General features: G+C 30.5%; 1 protein-coding gene and 1 long non-coding RNA gene across 4 annotated transcripts in view; both read left to right on the top strand.

Moving 5' to 3' along the window:
- The window catches only part of LOC111625838 (roundabout homolog 1-like), a 160254-nt gene extending 157226 nt beyond the window's left edge, over positions 1–3028 (top strand). The window contains 1 exon segment of the mRNA XM_023369082.1: positions 127–3028. Coding sequence (XP_023224850.1) covers positions 127–141 — 15 coding nt within the window. The 3' untranslated portion in view covers positions 142–3028.
- A 9740-nt stretch (positions 3029–12768) lies between these two features.
- LOC111625933 overlaps positions 12769–26067 on the top strand; it is a 62220-nt gene continuing 48921 nt past the window's right edge. For 2 of the 3 annotated variants that reach the window (XR_002756810.1, XR_002756809.1), the window contains exons 1-2: positions 12769–12941; positions 15523–15619. This is a non-coding gene — a long non-coding RNA (uncharacterized LOC111625933). Of the gene's footprint in view, positions 12942–15522; positions 15620–20767; positions 21075–26067 lie in introns of those variants that run through there. The other variant, XR_002756805.1, reaches the window with a different exon arrangement.

The raw sequence follows: 26067 nt of genomic DNA, 5'->3' as shown, positions 1-26067 counted from the left end.
TAGAGTTTTATATCAATTAGAATGTTTGAAAAATATTACATTTATTCAAAGCAAATTATTCAACTTTAAAAATGTGGTTTAATGAAACAATAATCTTAATAATGTATTTATTTTAAACTATTTCAGACTCCTGTCATCTGACCTTTATATTTCAAAGGAGAAGAGAAAATTCTAACAGGGATGCAAAGGCCAGTTATTAAAGATATGCTGTGACAGAGACATCTTATGTGCCTCTCAGGAGTTAGGCCATATTCCACTCTAACTTTATGTTCTCACTCTGTCAGTGTTGCAAATTAGCTGTGGAGGCAGTGCATGCCTCGAAGATATTAAATGCTCAACAGTGGTTACAGAAAAGATGATGGAGAGTTAAGTCTGTGTTTCATTCTCAAGAGGAAATTATATTGTGTTTCAAATTGAAGTCGACCTACTGACGTGCCAAATAGGGATTTGCAATAATGACTAATGCTGCCTTCTCAATTTTGGCTGTGCTCAAGCAGAACAATGTTCTACAAAAGTGATGAGTGGTGCAATTTCAGCACGACGATTTCAGCATATCATACAGCCGACGACATTTTGCTAAAATGTTGGAAGAGGAAGTTATCAAATATGTTGCACATAATGAGTTAAATTGGCCACTAACTTCTGTTGCATTGCACAGAGTGAGCACAGAACTTAATTTATTCCCTGTGACTATTGTGGTTACTGTTGTGTATCAGATGTACAGTTAGGGACACCTAGAACATTAGAAAAATTGTTCCAAATTCAGTCTTCTATGTAAATATTTCTCTGTTGCTTTACAGCCATGAAAATCTGTTTTATCGAGTCGTAAAAGTACCTATGGTACTTCGGTCGGCGGAGTTGTATGCACAGGCAAACATGCAAAATGAATCTGATAATTTTTAGGGGTATACAGGGTTTTATATTACTTATCAATATGCAACATGACATTACTTTGATATTTGGTCATTTAAAAATTTTGTCACAAACTGCAGCTAGCCATAATATGTTTTTTAAATGACTGACAGTTTTCAGAATTTAATTGAAAATCAAATATTGTTATATTTCAAGTTTCATCATTATAAAATGAAAGTGATCTTTTACATGTTTATGCAAATTAATGCCTTTGAAATCAATGAGGTCTGATGAATAGTTTTTCCACATGGAAAGACAGAATCAGTGCCATTCCTTTATACAATCATGTGCGGAACATGCTAAATGTATTTTTTGTGTCGTAGTAAGGCAGACCATTGTAGTAATTTTTATAAACATACAGATAAATACCAAAATACAAATCCTGAAAACTGCCAGATTCTGACACAAGAACAATAGCAATACAAAGAAATATGGCAAAGTTATGCAGTTTATGATAACAACAAAATTCTGTAATTGCCTGTTGCCAAGTTGTACATACTGATTTCCATTCGAGTATGGTTTTGTGAATAATTAAAAGTTTGTAAACTGAATGTCAACCAAGTTAAAATTTACATCAGTCTGTGAGAAATGAAGCATATCCTGAAGGTGCCCTTTTATGAAGATATACTGGTAATCTAAGTGTTTTATGGCTTGTGTGATAGACAACTAGATATCACCAACAGTGATAACTTACTCCATCTCTGCTTGGTATATTTACCAAGTAGATCTTTTCTCCCTGTTCTCTGTATGCTGTTGGTGATATTATTATTATTATATGAAACAGCATTCTAGAGATGTGAAGTATTGAATGTTGATTACCAGAGGTGTGAACAGAATCACATGACTGTGACTGGAGGCATTGCTTGTTAATGTTTGTAAACATTAGAGGATGTTCCTGTTAAAAAAAAAAAAAAACAGCAATAAACTGTACAGAAGAGCTTAATCATTACATTCTGAATTACATATAAAATAACTCTTCTAACATTCATAAATTATTAATCTCTCAATATCCTGTTTATCAATACAAAAACTTTTTCAAGCCTAAATTTGCTTATAATTTATAATAAGAAAATTATTGTATCCAATATCTCAAATCTGTAATCAATTGAATCTTCAATATAATATTGCAGATATGGTATGCAAATAATCAATATATACACAAGCAGTGTGAGAATATAATTGCAAAAAAATGAAATTTTATATATACATAGTATTTTAAATGTTTACAAATTGTATATAATTTTTTCAAATACAGGCAATTATATTTTAATTGCTTAAAAATCAGTAATTTCATTTATATAAAGAGTTTTATATGAAAATTTACTATGCACCATTTTTCTATTAGAATAGAATATTTCAGGGAATCTTTATAGTTAAATTTAATAATTAAATTTATATGAAAAGAACTGTATAAGAGAAGTAGAGTTGTGCTAGATGATTAAAAACTCTAAAAAAAAGAAAAATAATAATAATTTACATTAAAATTTAGAATTTTTGAACTGAAAGAAAAATATCTAAAGCTCTGTTTGAAATAATGTATCTTGACATCAAATTTAAAATATTATTTTCTGATAGCATTTTATAATATAATTATTAATTCAGATTCCACTTGTGCCTCTTTGAGATATTTTATTAATTTATGCCTCTTTGTTTACTTACTAACAACAGCAGTTAAGTAACAAATCAACAATTGTTACATAACTGGTGTAAACACACAGTTTCTCCAGTCACAGTCTTTAATAAATAAAATTTTACATAGAGATATGTTAGGGGCAGAGTACTGAGAAAATTTGTTACACAAGATGTTCTTTGAAGGGACTGCCAACAAAAATTGTTCAAGTCAAATTTTTTGTTACTCTGCTGCTTACATTCATTGATTACAATATCAGAGAAAAATTGTTGTACTTGACAAAGGTGAGTCCTGTGCCATGTGTTGATTTCGTGATTGTACAGTCAACAAGTCATTTTGTAAAAAAAAAACAAAAAAAAAGTAAGAAAAATCTACAAAGTCTGTAAGAAAGTTGCTGTACTCATCCTGTAGATCTGTGTTAAAAGTTGCATGTACATGAACAACAGTGAAATGGGGAGACTCGTTAAAAATTGCCTTTCATTTTTACATTGTGTGTGTGTATTACTTATTATTTAATTTACATAACAAGAATATTTGACATTAAAAAACAAATAATAAACTATCTACCAAATCCATTCAAAACATAATTGTATTTAAAAAGACTTATTTTTTCAAAACTGCAAACATTTTTTAAAGTATTAAAAGGCTTTTTTAATATGAGATCTCTATCTTTTATTCCATCTATTAATTTAATTATATGATGAATTTATAGATACAATAACTATAAGGAACATTTTAAAGTTACTCATAATGATTTCAACTTCAATTCTATTATTAATTGCATAATTTCAGTTATATTATCCAATAATACATATTAGAACTGCATTTCTTCTCCATCACCTTTAAGATATTACACTAAATAACTTTGTACAGTCTGCTGCATCATGTTCCATTTCCAAAGTAACTAGATCACCCAGGAGATTGTTCATCATATTGGAATCTCTCTATCTCATGAGCTTGTTACAACATTCTTGGAAACTGTAAAATTCATTATTACATAATTTTACTGTACTTATTGGTTTCCATTCTTATAACATCGATTTTATCGAATAATCAGCACATAGAGTAAATTTACCAGTCAGATTACTTTCGCTTCTTTACATAAATACACAGGAAGCCTAGCTGAAAAAGATGCAAACATCCTTACTCTAAAAATTCTGAATGCTCTCTAATTGGACTATTAACATTCCAAGATAAAAGGTTCAAGTATCACACCTAATTCATATCTATAAAAGATACTAATCAGGTATGATACCAAGTCGCAACTTAATTTTCATATTTTTTAGTGAAAGAACCTATCTTGGGGCATCAGACTAGAGTTAAAAACAAATAAGTACAGTACAATACTGTAAGAATAAAGTTATTTTCTATCAAATATTCTTGCAATATTTACAAATATGAAAATGAACTACTTGCACTATTGCAACTATTCAGGCAATAAACAACCTAAAGAAATTTACTTTAAATAAGTCGTGATATTCTTTTTGGTACGATTACCCGCATCTTTCTTCTCAAGAAATTCCTGAATTTTGCAAGAATGATGGCATTATACTCGGAAAAATTTTCTTATGTTTTCTCACCATGCAAAAATGAAACAGTGCATCTTTATCAGAAACGTTTTGTTGCTCCGTGAACAATTTCCATTTCTTCTTCACTTGTTCAACTCTATCTTCCTCCATTCATTTCCTCTTAATCATATTGCATAATTCTACAAATACTATATGTAGTTTAGAGCCCCGTTGCTGTGCATCTTGGGCGATGATGTACTGTACATACGATTAAAGATAAACCCTTATAAATCTTCCTTAGAATAGTGAGTGCTCTCTTATGCAGACTTCTGCTCTATAAATACTGATTTCATGATTCTTGTTTAAACGGAGTTCTCGGCTATCCTGTGCTCTATTAACTAGAGTCCCATTACATGCAAAACAGGGAGAAAATCGGGAACATTTTCGTTTTTATAAAAACTATCTCAGTCAAAATATAGTCTATTTCATCTACATTGTCCCCTTCAGTTGACTTTTATGATAAGTCATTAATATTACATTATTACAATAATACAATTAGTTTTTGGTATATAATTATCATGGACAAAACATGAATTGCATACATTCTTAAAATATTTCACCTACAATACAGATAAATTTACAATTAGATGACAAGTGGCACCATTATATAAATATAAAAATTAAAGGATAAGAACAACCAGGAAGTTAACATTTGTGATGTGCACATGTCACGTCTAAGTAATTTGCATCTTTTGATACTGCCAGAATGCATCATCCAACGAGCTAGAATATATTACATGACCTTAGATAGGTGACAACGACGGGTACTATTGACCGCCATTTTACTTTAAGTCAAAACATTGAAATCTATATCACGTGTTGGACAGGATTATCACTTTAGAATCGATTTTTATCTTCTAAATCTAGATTGTTTTGCTTGCCTTAGATTTTCTAGATTTAGGCAATTAGATACGTGATATAAATCTATATTGTTTCATCTTAAATTTAGCTATTTTCTAAATTTTATTTAATTATTATAAAGCAGGTAAGATCAGAGTTTAATTAAAGTGGTAAGTGTAGTACTTAAAAATCTCCCTTTCCTTTGTACACTTTTACACAAAGTTCGAATATTCTAGCTTGTTTCCTTTACACAACACAAATGCGTCGCCCTTTGACTAAAAGGAAAATGGCGGACGTGTATTCAATTTTCTTTGAATATGGCATCGCTTCAGTCACTCTTATGTAATATATTCTAGTTCGTTGGCGAGGACATTGATTCAAGAATTAAAATTAATAATAAATTTATTTTTATTTTGTATTTATTAAAATATATATAATTATAATTAGAAATCTAAACCGAAATTTTTATCTCATTTGCATATTTTATCGCTGTTTTTCAAATTAATTTCTTATAATAGTTAATTATATTAATAATTACATTCATGTGTATATAGATTACATACGTCAATAATTATTTTCCAGTAATTATCGTATATTACTTAATTTTAATTGAAAGGTTGTACGTAATAAGTAATTAGTGACGTAACAAGTCATAACGACAATGGCGGAAAGATGGTAGAGGATTAAATCATTAGAATCGAAGTAGATAAGTGCCTTCAATACGGATTTAATATCATTTCTTATGTAATTAAAACAGAATTATAGATACAATACTTCTCGTATTAATTAAAAAAAAAAACAGGTAACAATAAATTTTTGACGAAATTTATAAGGTATTTGAATTAATTAACTAACCCATATTATAAAATATATTTGTAAAAAATAAAATAAATAAATACTGTAAATAAAAATAAAAAAATTTAAATTTAATATTAAATATTACTTTATTTAAAATTATTTTAAAAAATTGACCGACAGATGGCGCCAAGCAAACGTTTAAATATTTGAATGTAATTTTAATAATCTTTTAAATATATTTTCATATTTTAAATGATTTATTAAAAACACGCTAACATAAAAAAAGAAAATTCGATTTGAGTACGAAATCTAATTTTTAAAAAATTCATCCAATCAATCATTTTTTTAAGATGTTATTTTATTGGCTCAAAATGAACACGTGACGACGATTTGAAAATTTAAAATAAATTTATACGTATGTAAAGAAAAGAAAGGATTGTTTCAAAATTAATTTCTCTTCGTTTCGTATAAGTTAAAGAACAATTAAGAAGTGTTTGTTTAATGTATTTAAACGAAAGGGCGTTTCTAATTTATGTTAGAAATCACGATTCGCATTCGTCTCAGTTTAGCTTTTGTTGACAGCGAAACCAATTACAGAACGTCAATGCTGTCACTTGAATATAAATGACACATCAATGCTAGATGGACTGAATCTTTAAACCCTGCTATCTATGTACTCCACGTAAACTTACCTTTATCACATAAATAAAGCATAATTTGTAAACGATCCTTAAGTGATCCGTTAAAATTGATAAACATTTCTTCAAGTTTAATAATCATTATTCCATTTATATTTTATTATTACTTATACGTTATTAAACATATTAAAATAAGTTGAAATTTTTATATAAACCGTTCACCAATTGGCTAATTAGCTCATCGAATATTTCATAAAAGCGATGGCAAATCGTTGACACGAATGGCAAAATCGTCACACGTGCCGCCGATTTGCACGAGATATTTCCGACACACCCAAAAAATAAATAAATAAAATGCAAATCTTTAATATATTTTTGCTCGAGACCACTTAAAAATACCAATTTAAAAACTTAATTTCGAAAAAAAAAAAATTCGCACCAGATGTGTGTGTTTTTCTGTAACATTTTTAAATTAATACATAGATTGTGTGTATAGAATCGTAATTTCTTCGAATAAAGTAAACAAATAGCAAAATGTATGTAACAATTCCGATCGTAATTAATAATCGATGCACTTCAGAGGGATGTAGGCTAACACGTCAATGAAGTTGATAAAAAGTAATTGGTTGCGCTGTAATTAAATATTTCTACCATTTAATCCTTTGATTATAGTGTTATAATCACAAATAAATGAAGAAATAAAGATTTAATATAATGTAAATTTTTACAGTTATANCTGTAATTCAGATGAAAACTTTTTCACTTAATAATTAAATAAAATATTGAGAAATTAATTTCAATCATAGAGTTTTATATCAATTAGAATGTTTGAAAAATATTACATTTATTCAAAGCAAATTATTCAACTTTAAAAATGTGGTTTAATGAAACAATAATCTTAATAATGTATTTATTTTAAACTATTTCAGACTCCTGTCATCTGACCTTTATATTTCAAAGGAGAAGAGAAAATTCTAACAGGGATGCAAAGGCCAGTTATTAAAGATATGCTGTGACAGAGACATCTTATGTGCCTCTCAGGAGTTAGGCCATATTCCACTCTAACTTTATGTTCTCACTCTGTCAGTGTTGCAAATTAGCTGTGGAGGCAGTGCATGCCTCGAAGATATTAAATGCTCAACAGTGGTTACAGAAAAGATGATGGAGAGTTAAGTCTGTGTTTCATTCTCAAGAGGAAATTATATTGTGTTTCAAATTGAAGTCGACCTACTGACGTGCCAAATAGGGATTTGCAATAATGACTAATGCTGCCTTCTCAATTTTGGCTGTGCTCAAGCAGAACAATGTTCTACAAAAGTGATGAGTGGTGCAATTTCAGCACGACGATTTCAGCATATCATACAGCCGACGACATTTTGCTAAAATGTTGGAAGAGGAAGTTATCAAATATGTTGCACATAATGAGTTAAATTGGCCACTAACTTCTGTTGCATTGCACAGAGTGAGCACAGAACTTAATTTATTCCCTGTGACTATTGTGGTTACTGTTGTGTATCAGATGTACAGTTAGGGACACCTAGAACATTAGAAAAATTGTTCCAAATTCAGTCTTCTATGTAAATATTTCTCTGTTGCTTTACAGCCATGAAAATCTGTTTTATCGAGTCGTAAAAGTACCTATGGTACTTCGGTCGGCGGAGTTGTATGCACAGGCAAACATGCAAAATGAATCTGATAATTTTTAGGGGTATACAGGGTTTTATATTACTTATCAATATGCAACATGACATTACTTTGATATTTGGTCATTTAAAAATTTTGTCACAAACTGCAGCTAGCCATAATATGTTTTTTAAATGACTGACAGTTTTCAGAATTTAATTGAAAATCAAATATTGTTATATTTCAAGTTTCATCATTATAAAATGAAAGTGATCTTTTACATGTTTATGCAAATTAATGCCTTTGAAATCAATGAGGTCTGATGAATAGTTTTTCCACATGGAAAGACAGAATCAGTGCCATTCCTTTATACAATCATGTGCGGAACATGCTAAATGTATTTTTTGTGTCGTAGTAAGGCAGACCATTGTAGTAATTTTTATAAACATACAGATAAATACCAAAATACAAATCCTGAAAACTGCCAGATTCTGACACAAGAACAATAGCAATACAAAGAAATATGGCAAAGTTATGCAGTTTATGATAACAACAAAATTCTGTAATTGCCTGTTGCCAAGTTGTACATACTGATTTCCATTCGAGTATGGTTTTGTGAATAATTAAAAGTTTGTAAACTGAATGTCAACCAAGTTAAAATTTACATCAGTCTGTGAGAAATGAAGCATATCCTGAAGGTGCCCTTTTATGAAGATATACTGGTAATCTAAGTGTTTTATGGCTTGTGTGATAGACAACTAGATATCACCAACAGTGATAACTTACTCCATCTCTGCTTGGTATATTTACCAAGTAGATCTTTTCTCCCTGTTCTCTGTATGCTGTTGGTGATATTATTATTATTATATGAAACAGCATTCTAGAGATGTGAAGTATTGAATGTTGATTACCAGAGGTGTGAACAGAATCACATGACTGTGACTGGAGGCATTGCTTGTTAATGTTTGTAAACATTAGAGGATGTTCCTGTTAAAAAAAAAAAAAAACAGCAATAAACTGTACAGAAGAGCTTAATCATTACATTCTGAATTACATATAAAATAACTCTTCTAACATTCATAAATTATTAATCTCTCAATATCCTGTTTATCAATACAAAAACTTTTTCAAGCCTAAATTTGCTTATAATTTATAATAAGAAAATTATTGTATCCAATATCTCAAATCTGTAATCAATTGAATCTTCAATATAATATTGCAGATATGGTATGCAAATAATCAATATATACACAAGCAGTGTGAGAATATAATTGCAAAAAAATGAAATTTTATATATACATAGTATTTTAAATGTTTACAAATTGTATATAATTTTTTCAAATACAGGCAATTATATTTTAATTGCTTAAAAATCAGTAATTTCATTTATATAAAGAGTTTTATATGAAAATTTACTATGCACCATTTTTCTATTAGAATAGAATATTTCAGGGAATCTTTATAGTTAAATTTAATAATTAAATTTATATGAAAAGAACTGTATAAGAGAAGTAGAGTTGTGCTAGATGATTAAAAACTCTAAAAAAAAGAAAAATAATAATAATTTACATTAAAATTTAGAATTTTTGAACTGAAAGAAAAATATCTAAAGCTCTGTTTGAAATAATGTATCTTGACATCAAATTTAAAATATTATTTTCTGATAGCATTTTATAATATAATTATTAATTCAGATTCCACTTGTGCCTCTTTGAGATATTTTATTAATTTATGCCTCTTTGTTTACTTACTAACAACAGCAGTTAAGTAACAAATCAACAATTGTTACATAACTGGTGTAAACACACAGTTTCTCCAGTCACAGTCTTTAATAAATAAAATTTTACATAGAGATATGTTAGGGGCAGAGTACTGAGAAAATTTGTTACACAAGATGTTCTTTGAAGGGACTGCCAACAAAAATTGTTCAAGTCAAATTTTTTGTTACTCTGCTGCTTACATTCATTGATTACAATATCAGAGAAAAATTGTTGTACTTGACAAAGGTGAGTCCTGTGCCATGTGTTGATTTCGTGATTGTACAGTCAACAAGTCATTTTGTAAAAAAAAAACAAAAAAAAAGTAAGAAAAATCTACAAAGTCTGTAAGAAAGTTGCTGTACTCATCCTGTAGATCTGTGTTAAAAGTTGCATGTACATGAACAACAGTGAAATGGGGAGACTCGTTAAAAATTGCCTTTCATTTTTACATTGTGTGTGTGTATTACTTATTATTTAATTTACATAACAAGAATATTTGACATTAAAAAACAAATAATAAACTATCTACCAAATCCATTCAAAACATAATTGTATTTAAAAAGACTTATTTTTTCAAAACTGCAAACATTTTTTAAAGTATTAAAAGGCTTTTTTAATATGAGATCTCTATCTTTTATTCCATCTATTAATTTAATTATATGATGAATTTATAGATACAATAACTATAAGGAACATTTTAAAGTTACTCATAATGATTTCAACTTCAATTCTATTATTAATTGCATAATTTCAGTTATATTATCCAATAATACATATTAGAACTGCATTTCTTCTCCATCACCTTTAAGATATTACACTAAATAACTTTGTACAGTCTGCTGCATCATGTTCCATTTCCAAAGTAACTAGATCACCCAGGAGATTGTTCATCATATTGGAATCTCTCTATCTCATGAGCTTGTTACAACATTCTTGGAAACTGTAAAATTCATTATTACATAATTTTACTGTACTTATTGGTTTCCATTCTTATAACATCGATTTTATCGAATAATCAGCACATAGAGTAAATTTACCAGTCAGATTACTTTCGCTTCTTTACATAAATACACAGGAAGCCTAGCTGAAAAAGATGCAAACATCCTTACTCTAAAAATTCTGAATGCTCTCTAATTGGACTATTAACATTCCAAGATAAAAGGTTCAAGTATCACACCTAATTCATATCTATAAAAGATACTAATCAGGTATGATACCAAGTCGCAACTTAATTTTCATATTTTTTAGTGAAAGAACCTATCTTGGGGCATCAGACTAGAGTTAAAAACAAATAAGTACAGTACAATACTGTAAGAATAAAGTTATTTTCTATCAAATATTCTTGCAATATTTACAAATATGAAAATGAACTACTTGCACTATTGCAACTATTCAGGCAATAAACAACCTAAAGAAATTTACTTTAAATAAGTCGTGATATTCTTTTTGGTACGATTACCCGCATCTTTCTTCTCAAGAAATTCCTGAATTTTGCAAGAATGATGGCATTATACTCGGAAAAATTTTCTTATGTTTTCTCACCATGCAAAAATGAAACAGTGCATCTTTATCAGAAACGTTTTGTTGCTCCGTGAACAATTTCCATTTCTTCTTCACTTGTTCAACTCTATCTTCCTCCATTCATTTCCTCTTAATCATATTGCATAATTCTACAAATACTATATGTAGTTTAGAGCCCCGTTGCTGTGCATCTTGGGCGATGATGTACTGTACATACGATTAAAGATAAACCCTTATAAATCTTCCTTAGAATAGTGAGTGCTCTCTTATGCAGACTTCTGCTCTATAAATACTGATTTCATGATTCTTGTTTAAACGGAGTTCTCGGCTATCCTGTGCTCTATTAACTAGAGTCCCATTACATGCAAAACAGGGAGAAAATCGGGAACATTTTCGTTTTTATAAAAACTATCTCAGTCAAAATATAGTCTATTTCATCTACATTGTCCCCTTCAGTTGACTTTTATGATAAGTCATTAATATTACATTATTACAATAATACAATTAGTTTTTGGTATATAATTATCATGGACAAAACATGAATTGCATACATTCTTAAAATATTTCACCTACAATACAGATAAATTTACAATTAGATGACAAGTGGCACCATTATATAAATATAAAAATTAAAGGATAAGAACAACCAGGAAGTTAACATTTGTGATGTGCACATGTCACGTCTAAGTAATTTGCATCTTTTGATACTGCCAGAATGCATCATCCAACGAGCTAGAATATATTACATGACCTTAGATAGGTGACAACGACGGGTACTATTGACCGCCATTTTACTTTAAGTCAAAACATTGAAATCTATATCACGTGTTGGACAGGATTATCACTTTAGAATCGATTTTTATCTTCTAAATCTAGATTGTTTTGCTTGCCTTAGATTTTCTAGATTTAGGCAATTAGATACGTGATATAAATCTATATTGTTTCATCTTAAATTTAGCTATTTTCTAAATTTTATTTAATTATTATAAAGCAGGTAAGATCAGAGTTTAATTAAAGTGGTAAGTGTAGTACTTAAAAATCTCCCTTTCCTTTGTACACTTTTACACAAAGTTCGAATATTCTAGCTTGTTTCCTTTACACAACACAAATGCGTCGCCCTTTGACTAAAAGGAAAATGGCGGACGTGTATTCAATTTTCTTTGAATATGGCATCGCTTCAGTCACTCTTATGTAATATATTCTAGTTCGTTGGCGAGGACATTGATTCAAGAATTAAAATTAATAATAAATTTATTTTTATTTTGTATTTATTAAAATATATATAATTATAATTAGAAATCTAAACCGAAATTTTTATCTCATTTGCATATTTTATCGCTGTTTTTCAAATTAATTTCTTATAATAGTTAATTATATTAATAATTACATTCATGTGTATATAGATTACATACGTCAATAATTATTTTCCAGTAATTATCGTATATTACTTAATTTTAATTGAAAGGTTGTACGTAATAAGTAATTAGTGACGTAACAAGTCATAACGACAATGGCGGAAAGATGGTAGAGGATTAAATCATTAGAATCGAAGTAGATAAGTGCCTTCAATACGGATTTAATATCATTTCTTATGTAATTAAAACAGAATTATAGATACAATACTTCTCGTATTAATTAAAAAAAAAAACAGGTAACAATAAATTTTTGACGAAATTTATAAGGTATTTGAATTAATTAACTAACCCATATTATAAAATATATTTGTAAAAAATAAAATAAATAAATACTGTAAATAAAAATAAAAAAATTTAAATTTAATATTAAATATTACTTTATTTAAAATTATTTTAAAAAATTGACCGACAGATGGCGCCAAGCAAACGTTTAAATATTTGAATGTAATTTTAATAATCTTTTAAATATATTTTCATATTTTAAATGATTTATTAAAAACACGCTAACATAAAAAAAGAAAATTCGATTTGAGTACGAAATCTAATTTTTAAAAAATTCATCCAATCAATCATTTTTTTAAGATGTTATTTTATTGGCTCAAAATGAACACGTGACGACGATTTGAAAATTTAAAATAAATTTATACGTATGTAAAGAAAAGAAAGGATTGTTTCAAAATTAATTTCTCTTCGTTTCGTATAAGTTAAAGAACAATTAAGAAGTGTTTGTTTAATGTATTTAAACGAAAGGGCGTTTCTAATTTATGTTAGAAATCACGATTCGCATTCGTCTCAGTTTAGCTTTTGTTGACAGCGAAACCAATTACAGAACGTCAATGCTGTCACTTGAATATAAATGACACATCAATGCTAGATGGACTGAATCTTTAAACCCTGCTATCTATGTACTCCACGTAAACTTACCTTTATCACATAAATAAAGCATAATTTGTAAACGATCCTTAAGTGATCCGTTAAAATTGATAAACATTTCTTCAAGTTTAATAATCATTATTCCATTTATATTTTATTATTACTTATACGTTATTAAACATATTAAAATAAGTTGAAATTTTTATATAAACCGTTCACCAATTGGCTAATTAGCTCATCGAATATTTCATAAAAGCGATGGCAAATCGTTGACACGAATGGCAAAATCGTCACACGTGCCGCCGATTTGCACGAGATATTTCCGACACACCCAAAAAATAAATAAATAAAATGCAAATCTTTAATATATTTTTGCTCGAGACCACTTAAAAATACCAATTTAAAAACTTAATTTCGAAAAAAAAAAAATTCGCACCAGATGTGTGTGTTTTTCTGTAACATTTTTAAATTAATACATAGATTGTGTGTATAGAATCGTAATTTCTTCGAATAAAGTAAACAAATAGCAAAATGTATGTAACAATTCCGATCGTAATTAATAATCGATGCACTTCAGAGGGATGTAGGCTAACACGTCAATGAAGTTGATAAAAAGTAATTGGTTGCGCTGTAATTAAATATTTCTACCATTTAATCCTTTGATTATAGTGTTATAATCACAAATAAATGAAGAAATAAAGATTTAATATAATGTAAATTTTTACAGTTATATTTTCATATTAATAATTAGAACTTATAATAATACACAGAATATAAAAGTTACTTTACAAATGCCACACAAACTAAATTATATTCTGTCAATACTACTAAAAAAATTTTTTTTAAATTAGATTTAATTATTTTATATTTAAAAATAGAGAATTAGAATTATAAATGATGATTTCTACATTTTTCTCACATTGTTTAATACAGTCGACCCCCCTATAACACTGTTGATTATTCCGTTTTATATGAATTCCATGTTGTACGAGTCACTTAGATTTTACAAATACGTGTGCCGGGCTGTGAACGGTTCACGTATTTGTAAACTCTAAGTGACTCGTACAACATGGAACTCATATAAAACGGAATAATCAACAGTGTTATTGGGGGGGTCGACTTGTATTTAATTAAAGAAGTGAAATGATGATACAAGATTCCTGTGTCAATTCTGTTAGATTAATCTAATAAATTGATAATTAGAATGATGAAAATATTTTATTTTTGAAGGTTTATTATCTAAAAAGTTTTTTTTTTAATACAAAGGTTCATCCTCTTCTAAGTAATCTGTTTTATAATCTGTATTAAAGTTTAATTAAAAATTTATTAAATTTTAAGTTCATCTTCCTCGTGTTTAATTTTTTTCCTCCCGATAAGATCAATTTAATTTAAACATATTGAATTTTAAATAATTTCTTAACAAACTTCAAAAAATCATAATTTAGCATTGATTCTCTCTCTTCTTTCTTCAAATATAATATAATTAACTGTAATTTTTGTTATATTTTTATTAATTAATCTTTCTCGGTATTGAAGGAATATTATAATTTAGCTTGTATGTTATTTGTAAAATACTTTTTCAATCTCTTTAATTAGTAGAAGTAGACTGTATCTTTCACATATTAAAGAATATTAATCTACATATTTATTAATGGGAGGCATAATTATTATAAATTTAGTATAACATTCACTAATTAGCCCGTTTCATCATTAATAAATTAAAATATGGTGTTAAAAAATGAAGGATGGCATAAGGCAAAGATTATAATATAAATAATAATAGATGACCATCTGTCTTAGACGGTGTATATGTATACTATACAGTACACGTATACGCAAATACTTATTAATTTATATGAATGTAAAATATTTAATTTAAATATATTATATAAATAGTATTATTATGGAAATGTTTGTATAGAAAATTTTGTTAATTTCTTAAAGGTGACATGTAAAAAAAGGCGTAGACTCACCCTCCTCAACACCATTTTTGTTTCGATAATTCGTCATCGACCAACCTGTATTCGTCGTTAAAAGAAAGGTGAGTGGGCGTTATATATATTATTTTAAGGCGGTTAAGGTTCTACCGTTGAGAAATTATCTCGGTGAAAAAATATAAGATACGAGTTTACGGAAGGTTTACGTGCCAAAGAATCGGTGGTATATATGTACATAATTTAAGCAAAATATGCAGACCGAGACACTTCCAACGCATAAGAAATTAAGTAAAACGTGATGAGCATAACAGCATAATCCGACTTTAATTTTCTCTAAGTATAAAATTACGATTTTTCTACCAGAAGAAAATATGCAAAGTATCGTTTACTTGCACTAAAATTGGTCGTGCGGGGCACGTTTTGCGTTACATCATCCGAAAATAGCATTACGCATTTCGGATTTTTTTTTTTTTCTTTTTTAACCTCTGCGAAGAGAGTAAAAGTTCTCCATCTACCTTGACCTGGTCAAATTTTTGTCGTTTATCGTTAACCTGCTGATCCCCTCACCTCTGTATACGTGAAGAAATCAGTTAATGCGTGGGAAAAAATAGTTTCTAGTTGTACACTCTGTTTTATCTCGCTCCGAGATTCTTGGCGGTCCAAAAGAGAGAAGTTAATGAAATGGAAGAGCTTTTTACACAATCATTTACGAAGTATTAAGATGTATTTTCGTGAAGGATATTACGAATTCCTTATTAACTCTGACTTCGGGATTTACGTGATAATCTTAAGTTGATAATTGCGTGATCGATAAAAATGCAAATTACATCATTTATTTGAAAAAAAAATGTCGACGTTTCCCAGAAAGACAAAGCCTAACCTACAAGTGTCATCTCCTTTCTTATCTGATGTATTTTTGAACAGATTAAACAACGAAGACGTGACATCAAGTAATTCTTGTATGTAAGACTCATTCTGTAAAGGTGCACCATACTTTACACGATCTGACCCTTCTTAATCCGATACAATAATGTCCGCAGCCTACATCCATTCTTCATGGCTCTTCTGGTGGAAATTTGAAGTCATGTCCAGCGTTCATGTCATTTTGTCACATTCTTTGTTTAATCTTCCTTGTTTTAACTTTTATTTTTTATTTTTAATCTGGTCTTCCTTGTTTTATATTAAGAAACTAGATAAGAAATGCATCGAATGAATTTCGATGAGTTTCTTAAGGACCACTAAGAATAGACTTAAGTGAACCCAGCGATAAAATAACGATTAGAATAACCAACGAGAGGTGAAAATTAAGTACAGATACTGTAAAGAAAATGAACTATATCTCAGTTTAGTACATAATCTTTATAGTCTACTCCCATTGATTATTCTAATCATTCTTTTAGCACTTTGCTTGGTTTGACCTTCAAAACTTTACAAGGATCACTTCTTTCTTTTAATTTTTTTTAAGCAATTATCACTCCCTGTTTCGAATATTACTTGCTTATTATGCCTGAAGATATAGATTTTCCGTATAGTAACCCATATTATCTTTCAACAAGGGTCTTTTGACTAAAGAAAGCGTTTCCGATGAGATTCTAGATAATGTCGTAGATTGTATCGTGAAGAACTAAGAACATGACTTTGTTAACCTGTTATGCATATTCTCTTAGGGAAAATGTTAAATACGTTAATTAATAGAGGTCTTTGACTCAGTATATGAGCGGGTATAACGTTTAAGAGCTCAGAATTTGTCAAATGTGGTAATAAAACACTGGTTCTTCTTCGTGACTGTTTAAAAGATTCAGTCTTAATTTGTAATCTGACAAGTTTGGTCTCGCTAGACATTTAGATTGAGTCGCCTTACGAATAAATAAAGACCCATGTGGCCGGATAAATAGATTTATAAAATTTAGCGGACTCCCAAGGTGGACGAGGTCTTCTCATTAGGATAGAATAAATGACCGAAAAGGTAATCTTAAATCGATTCACTTGGCATCTGATAACTTAAAAAAGAATAAGAAGAAAAAGGATCCTCTCTATTGACCTAAGGCCCCATTTATTATTCCATTTTATACAATATTAGCCTTTTTAATCTGCAAAAGCGATGGCAGGAAAATTAATCTCTCTAACACGATGCAAATTAGCATTATTCCCTGTTAACGTTTCTGAATATAAAATGGGGTCACTCCCTGCAACAGAGGCGGTATTACACGAAAGGCACAGGCTACGCCTTAGAAAGAAGCTCATCCCATCTGGAACCGACTTTCTTCCCCCGAGCATCAAAGTTGTATATGATGGGCGTGGTGGACCATAGAGACAGATGTGCTGTATGGCAAATTTTCTTGTCTCTGCAGCATCCTTCATAAATCAAGCTACACTGCCAATTATCGAGACACGCTTTGGCTTACACACGTCGAAAGAAGTTCAAAGTCACCGACTGGGGGGGAAGAAATCTGTCAGTGGAATGTCTCTTAAAGAAGGGCGAGGTTTTTATATAAATGGAGAAGGTGGGAGCCATCTTTAACTCGACTATTGTGAGAATTAACCGCCAGCTACTCCTCTTCTTCTTATTTACAACCCCGTTCCCGATTTAAATAACAAATATTCTGATCGATTAATATCGTAGTTGAAAGGGGATGAATGTTAAACAGCTGCATTTAAGCTCCGAATATTCACCTCCTCTTTTGTTCTTCTTCAAAATGTTTTATTATTTTCGGGGTCACTTTTTCTCGTAAATAAGTCGAAAGTTTAAGGATCATCGCCGGTATCTTCGCTAAGAATCTCTTTTTAAGTCGTAAGTTTGTTGGATAGAAATTTATCGCTTCGAAGACAGTGCGAAGATAGTTTAAGGATGGATCGTGATGAAAATTGAATTACTTTATCCAAATTATTGTTGCTTGTTTGACCTTTAGCAGTTTGATCCTCGTTGAAAAGTGTTTTTGGCTTTTTAAATTATTTTAATTCCTTTCGAATTTCTTACGACCATATTTAGTAAGTTCAAAATTGTTCGATAAATATTAGGTTTTTAGCTCTTTTTTTGTAAAATTTTAGTGCGAAAAAATGATTTACAGTTCTATATTTTAATTCAGAAATTGAAAAATATTTGTTTTCTTCAAGTCAAATGATTGAAATGAAGTGGTAGTTTATATGTAAACTGTAGAAGCATCATAGAAAAATGGTAGGGTCAAAACAATAAAATTTCAAATATTTTGTGGTATTTATAAAGGTATTCTGAAAGTAAGCAATAAATAATTCTCAAAGTTTCTGTTTTATGAGATCTTAAAAGCATCTTAATTTTAGTTGTAGTTGTAGTAAACATATCAAATTGGAATATATAACCTATTTTAGCAATATTTATATGCCTCTAAGAAAAATATTTATTTTAATATGTTGCTAAATTTTAAAGGTGTTTAGCATCAGCTAAAAGTATTTTTCTCTTTTGAAATGTTTTTATTTAATTGTCGCATAGATTTTGAGATCACCAATGTTAAACTCTATTTAAGAGCTTGGGTATTTTTTAATTAAATTAGCCAATCACAATGTCGAGAAATAAGCAAAAAGCGAACAGGAAGAGGCAATGATAAATCATCTATCAACAGATTCACAAGACTTGTGTGAACCCACAACAGACGGTAAAGAAGAGGGGATGGCTAAACGATAAAAAGTCCCATTATAAATATAATTAAGAGCAGTCCCCGTGGGAGTCTAGCACCAATACTTCAGAAGTTGTGCCAGATGCAGCCAGTTAACAAAAGTAGGCGTTTCTGTCCCTCCCATTCCTTCTGTTCGAAAGTTAGTAACAAGACAGATAAGGAGGACTCCCTACCTTACACCTTGCTGCTCATCTTTTACAGAATTAATTAAGCAGAAGCAAAGTACCGTAATGTGGCTTTTAACGCCTTGTAAGACCTATTAGTTACCCATTTCTGGTTATTGTGTCAGCTGTTGAACGTCTGAGGGTAGTCGTTGGAGCGTGGAGTAATGGGTCTTTTTTTTTTTATTATTATTATTCAAGCTCCCGAGCACGGTGAAGTGATTTTTAACTTATTAAATAGTGTGTGTGGCTAGCGGTTAAGAAGGCCACCAAAGTTAATTATCAGAAAATTAAGTCCTAGATTGTTATTTCCGAAACACCCAGACGAGTTGAGGTTGTTGATTTCGCCGTAAAGTAAAGTAACAAGACCCCCCAGAAAGTCTGTGGTATTTTTTTCCCTTCTTCGGTCTGATCGAAGGGTCCTGTTTTACCACGTGATTAGTGGATGTTTGTAAGAGGTCCGAAAACAGATTTTAGGACCGGCCGCGGGGTATATGTGCATTTACGAGCGAGGGACCGTATGTCACCCCCGACTGTCGAGGTTACAAATGTGACCAGTACGGATTTCATTTACGACTCGTCGACCATTGGAAAGTCTCAGAATGAATGTCTGGTATGTAGTGATGGATAGGATGCAGATATCTCTTCCATTCCCACGACTAGTCCTTTTGTAATCTCTGAGAAACACGCAGAGTTCTTCTTTCGGATATATAAATAAAAAGGCAAAGATGTATCCGTGCTGATATACTTTGTAAGGGTTGTTTTTATCTCCATAATCGCTGGTAAAGTAACTCGTCGTTTGTGAAACAATACTAAACAAACTTGCTTTCATTAATTCCAAATATTAAAAAAAATATGGGCTGTATTGTTTAATGATATATTTTAATTTTCAGTTTAAAAAATACTTTGTAAAATTTCTTAATACGTTCATAAACATATTTTTCTAATATAAAATACAATTTAACACGACCGAAGTTGAATAGATTCTTATACTTTTAACAAAGAAAAGTTCGAGGTTTATGTATGTTTTCCTCTCCTTTAATTCAGACTTTCGTAAAACTGGTTCTAAAATTCTAAAATAGATAAGATTTACGTAATACTAGAAGTTAAAATAAATGGTTTATATCAAGAAATTACATCAGTCAGACCTGTCCCGTGTGGATTTAGTATTAGAATTTAACTGCCCATAACCAATACATGAGATATTCTTAAATAATTATTATTAATTAAGAATTCATTTCGGGTCAATTATTTACTAAATTTGATTAAAAATGAACAAAAGTAATGCATTTAAAGAAAACATCTATGCCCCAAGCTCTTACCTCACAGGTAAGGAACTTCACTTCGACAGAAAATAAATCTTTGTATTACGTGCTACTAGATTAATGAATGGATTTTATAGAGAGAGAAGTAATTTTGAGAATTAAGTATTTTTAATAAGGTTTCAATCCGAAGAGTTTCGGCAAAGATCAGAGCAGAAAGCTTAGAAGTAATGGAGATCGGAGATGAATGCCCGAGGATACACAGCGATATATCAAACAAGAGACACCCAAAACTGAAATGAATAGATAGCATTCACGGTCTAATGGACACGGAATTAAAAGGGATTTATACTATTTTATACATCCGGAGATACACATGCCATATGCTCTGCTATTTTTCATTTAAGTTCTTCTTCCTCAATAAATGTGCAGATTAATCGATTAAACTCATTAAAAAAATAAAGGCCTATGGGCTCACGAATTCTAAAAGTCCTTTACTTTGTTCTGGGTTTTTCTGATTTTTACTGTGTTGTTGCTTCAAGATAATATAGATATATTGAAATGCGATATTACATGCTTTATTATTATTATTATTATATAGAGTATTTACTTATCTATTATGTAGAACAGTTTAGAAGTTGTACATTGTCCTACACAATTTAGATTCTATACTACAAGTTATAGACTATTTTCCTACAGTTTATCTCAATCTCATCTTATATTTCTATAGTAAATGACTTAAATAAATTATTATTTTTTTCTAAAAAAAATTTACATTAATTTTAATGCAATGAATTAATTTTAATAAAAATGTCCGTAAATAAAGTGTAGCATTGCATAACAACTAGAACTTTATTACGAAGGTTCTTTTAAAGATGGTTAACTTCTTTCCATATGAATAAATTATAAGGGAAAAAACAAAGGAAAAAAAAAGAAAAAACGCTTAACTTTATGAACTGTTTGTCACACGGCGCTTAAGGGAAAGACCCTCTTTAACCCTATATGAGAGTCGAATGCAGATTTCGATACAGGCTATTAACTAGCAATATCAGACAGGTGATATTGGCATCCACATGCAAACTTCCTGTTGCAATCAGGATCAGGATGATGACATCAGTGGTCAGTTTGTCACCGAAAAAGGTGGCGCGTGCTGGCCTCATGCATTTCCGGCGCAAGCACCTGCCTCCCCGCCATCTGGTGACTCTTCGTAATGATGGCTCCCGGCTTGTACAAGTCAACAATTGCATCAACGTTGGACAATTATTGTCTCGTAGAGACAGTAGAGCAGGTGGGCCATCTCCTCACCTGTCTGGAATCGATACACTAAACTTCTTGTGCCGATCGCTCCATAATAGGTACGACTAATAAGAGATAATCCAGTTGTTAAAACGAATTTGGATTGAGTATTTATCTTTTTTTTCCGACCGAAGAACTTATACGTTTATTAATAACGTTGCTCGATTTTAATTTACTTAATATTAATTTATTTATAGATAGGTCCTTATCCCTTGTAACCTTCTATCTATTATTTTGATAATGGGAAACACTTGAAGAATGTAGCTAAGCTAACTTGTCATACCGAGGATCTTTTATCAGAAGAGGTATTCGAATTCTCTACATTTATAAGACAGAAAAGAAAATTGTTTTCTATAATTTCTACAACACTCGAGATCGTTTTCTAAACTTTATCAATAGAAAATCATATTTATCTAAAAAGAGGAAAATATCTGGTATTTATAGTCCCATTTTCTAATCCTCAATATGTTTGTTTTTCAGAAAAGTGTAATCACAATTTAATATATAATTTCGTCTTCAGAGTTAATGAATATAGGCCTATATATAGGCTATATATTAAAATATGTGTATAGAATTAACCCCCACGAAACGAAAATCAAGAATGCATTTGTTAATAAGAAAAATATTAGTGTCATTAGCCATACGGTGCATTTTTCTATAGAGACATACCCGACGAAAACAGATTACTAGGAGGGATTTTTCATTGACACTGATGAAATAGGAGGTCTCCAAGTCCGTATGACCTTTGGCGATTCTTCTGTCTCTCTCTCTTTCTCCAACTGTATGGTTGGAAATAATGATAGCAATCGTGATGAGATTCTGTTAGAGGAAAAAAGTTCCACCTACTTCTATCATTTTAAGATAGAATTGGACCTACCTTTCCGCTCCAGGCACAGAAGGTCATTGATATGTAGCGCATTATGAGTGAGGCAGAAATTTTCTTGTTTTATTTATATTTATAGAAGACAGTATCTTTATTTATGAAATATAATGTTACAAAGACATTTAGGAGATTCCAGTTTGACTTTTTTTTTCTTTTCTTTGCCGGCCACAACCTGATCTAGAACGTTAATGCTAAAGACGAACCGAACAATATCACAAAATTTCAAAAAGAAATTCAAGTTTCTCTCTAACAAATGGATTCGTAAATCGAAAGATGTTAATGTGGTTTATTTGCATAATGATGTTGCAGGACTGCGTTTTGGTAATCGAGGCATACGTTTGAAACAAATCACTGCGTTACAATCTCGCTTTTACCTTTACCAAACTATAGAACGATTAGAAAATTTATTTCTGTCTGTAATCCTCTAGTCTGCCTCTAATTTACGAAATTCATTTCTATACCCAATAGTTAAAGTATGATTCACACAGCGCGCATCAACAATTGCTCGCCTCAGATGATATTTTGGCAAAGATGCAAATGATGGTCGATTGCACCCCGGATCCACTTCATTAAATAATCAAATAATTAGTCTTTTTTTTCCTCCTGGACATTTAAAAATATGCTGCAGGTCCGTGAGAAAAAGTAAAGCAGGTGAATTTTGTCCACCGGACCACATAGGGATTCGTTAAAGTGGCTATCTTACTGGCGTCACGTCCTAAATATCTTCACTCGTGTAATAACGACACCTGCTATAAATTTGAAGGGTTTTCTACCAGCCATATGTCGCACATAACGATAAAACTTTGTTAAGTTTTGAAACATGACTATAATAGATACAAAAGTTAAAAAAGAAAACGTTAATTATTCTATTATAAATCAATAGAAGAACGAGATTTACGGTTTTAAACTTAATTTTTGAAGTTTAAAGATTGCATTTTCTTTACAGAAGCTTCCCCCTTTTTTTTATACACTTTGTACTTTTATTATATTTCATTAAAATCTCTTCCAGATGTATTTATATGTGTATATATATATATTTAAAAAATCTCCTATTTAGCCTTTTTAAATAGCCTTTAGTTAAAATAGGTTAATGATAAATAAATAGAACTGGTTCCATTGTGAGCCTTTGAAATTCAATTAGCAGAAGGAAATTATTAAGTTTTAAAACTTGTTGAGCCTAAAGGGTTGAATTAAATACTTTATAGCGATTTGTTCGCGATGGTAACGCGATAATGAGTAATAGTTACAGCTGTTATATTTTTCTTTATTAATTTTGGCCGATAAAAATTTTTACAATGTAGAAAGTAAACAAGAAACGAGGCATTTAAGAATCGCCGTCACATGACTTTTAACTAAATAAGCTGCTTTGACCTGAATTACAATGTTTCAAGATTAAAAAGTACGATAAAGTCCGCTAAAATACGAATTTGCAGTCATTAAACGGGTTGGAGCATAATTGTAATCGTTTAATCTCTTAGCGCTTAGAAGAACTTCCGTCGAGAAATAAAGTTACATAAGTCCTTTAGCGAATACTTTATTTCCTTTTCCAAGTATAAATAGGATTAAATAAGCACCAGCGACAAACAACCCGAAGGCATTCTAGTATACTATGAGGCAACGTTTGATTTCTCAGTTATTTTCTAAAGAATTGCGTGCCACAGATGGCCGATCCCTCAGACCTTCCGGCTACACTCTCTAAAGTCAATCCACCTCGATATTTAGATAAATTATGTTAGTTCATGTCTGTGATGGATCAGAGAACACGACGAAATAGAAAAAGTTTTTTCCGGATTCACTCCATTATTATTATTATTATTAACTTTTATGTATATTGGGTTCCTCCTCGAAGAAGGTTCACGTAAATATTCTCTCTATAAAGTATAACAAATGCCAACACACTAACTCATTTACGAAGTCGATTCTCTCGAGAATAATAACCGCCTTTGTAATTATTCTAACTATAAATTATTTCACGGGTCCTCTAAGAAAATTGCAAACCACATGGATATTCGAGTTCTTTGTTAAAGAAATGGTCCATGCAACAGGTTTATTTGTTGCTCGAAAACAATCGAGGAAGGAAAGGAAAAAAAAAGAAACACAAAATCACATGTTATCGAGAATACTATTTATGGCAACTTCCAAAAAAGTGTCAAAAATAAAAAAAAAAAGACAACACACGACTTCGTCAATTGTCAAAGCTTCTACCATCTGCCGAAGTAATTCGAACGAATCGACACCTGAATCGTTTTTTATTATATTTTTTAACAAGAGTAGGAAAGAAGACATAAAAACTAAAAATCCAGAAACTCGTGTCCTCTGTGAATATGGTTTTGGACATTAAGATAAGACAAATAAGATGATAAATGAAAGAGAAAGTTCGGTCTGATACGACACTGGAAATGGAATAAAGTAGCTGGTCTGGCGTTTTGTTTCGTCAGTATCAGATTTCCTAAAGACATTAATACCCATGTGTCACATAGACAATCACCGTGCAGGTGCTTGTGTGACTCGCGGCTCTTACCTGGCTGTTTGCTGCCGCCCAGTCATGGATTGCCGGATCTTTGGCAGCGAGGTGCTATTAAGACACCAGGTCAGAAACCCACAGGGTTGACTGAAACCACCTGCAGTCCAAGTTATCATCACTAACGAAAAATAACCGTTGTGTCTACGGTATTAGGGGAAAACGGCCATTTACACACTGTTGATGCGACTGTTTTGTTCTCTTGTCGGGTGTTAATCTATGTTATTTGATAGGGGTTGGGTGCGTTGCTTTGTTTCGACAAAACGGCTCATACTACCGATGATGTGTTCTCTTACTGGTAGTAGTGGAGTGAAAAACTTTAATGATTCTCTGTTGTTTACGAAATAAGACGTTAGTTAGCTTGTTGCTTCTTGTAAAAAGTTAACAGATTTTTTTAGCTAGATATAAGGTCTGATATAGGAAATAACTTAGCATTATTTGTACGTGTATGCTTGCGTTAGGTTAAATGATAAACTACTCTGAACATAAATGAATTATTATTCGTTGTTAATGATCCAAAGAACATTATCTTTCAGTTTGTGGATGATTTCTTCCTTGCGATGGATTTACATAGTTAAAAGGATTAACTACGTAAATCATCCTAATTCACATTTCGTCGTTTTATAGCTTTCGAGTCGCATAAAGGACATAGAGTATTACATTTTTGAATTGTAATTGGCTTAGACGAGAGATGAGAATACATCTATAAATACGAAAGTTCTAAAACACGTTTTAGACTTAGTAATTCCTTCCTTCTCCAAAATTTCTTCCGAGAAAAC

Source organism: Centruroides sculpturatus, unplaced genomic scaffold (assembly GCF_000671375.1).
Source record: "Centruroides sculpturatus isolate CEXI.00-Female unplaced genomic scaffold, Cexi_2.0 scaffold181, whole genome shotgun sequence".
In the NCBI taxonomy this organism is placed as follows: Eukaryota; Metazoa; Arthropoda; class Arachnida; order Scorpiones; family Buthidae; genus Centruroides; species Centruroides sculpturatus.
Note: the sequence above shows the minus strand (reverse complement) of the source record. Positions and strands in the feature narration are given on the sequence as shown.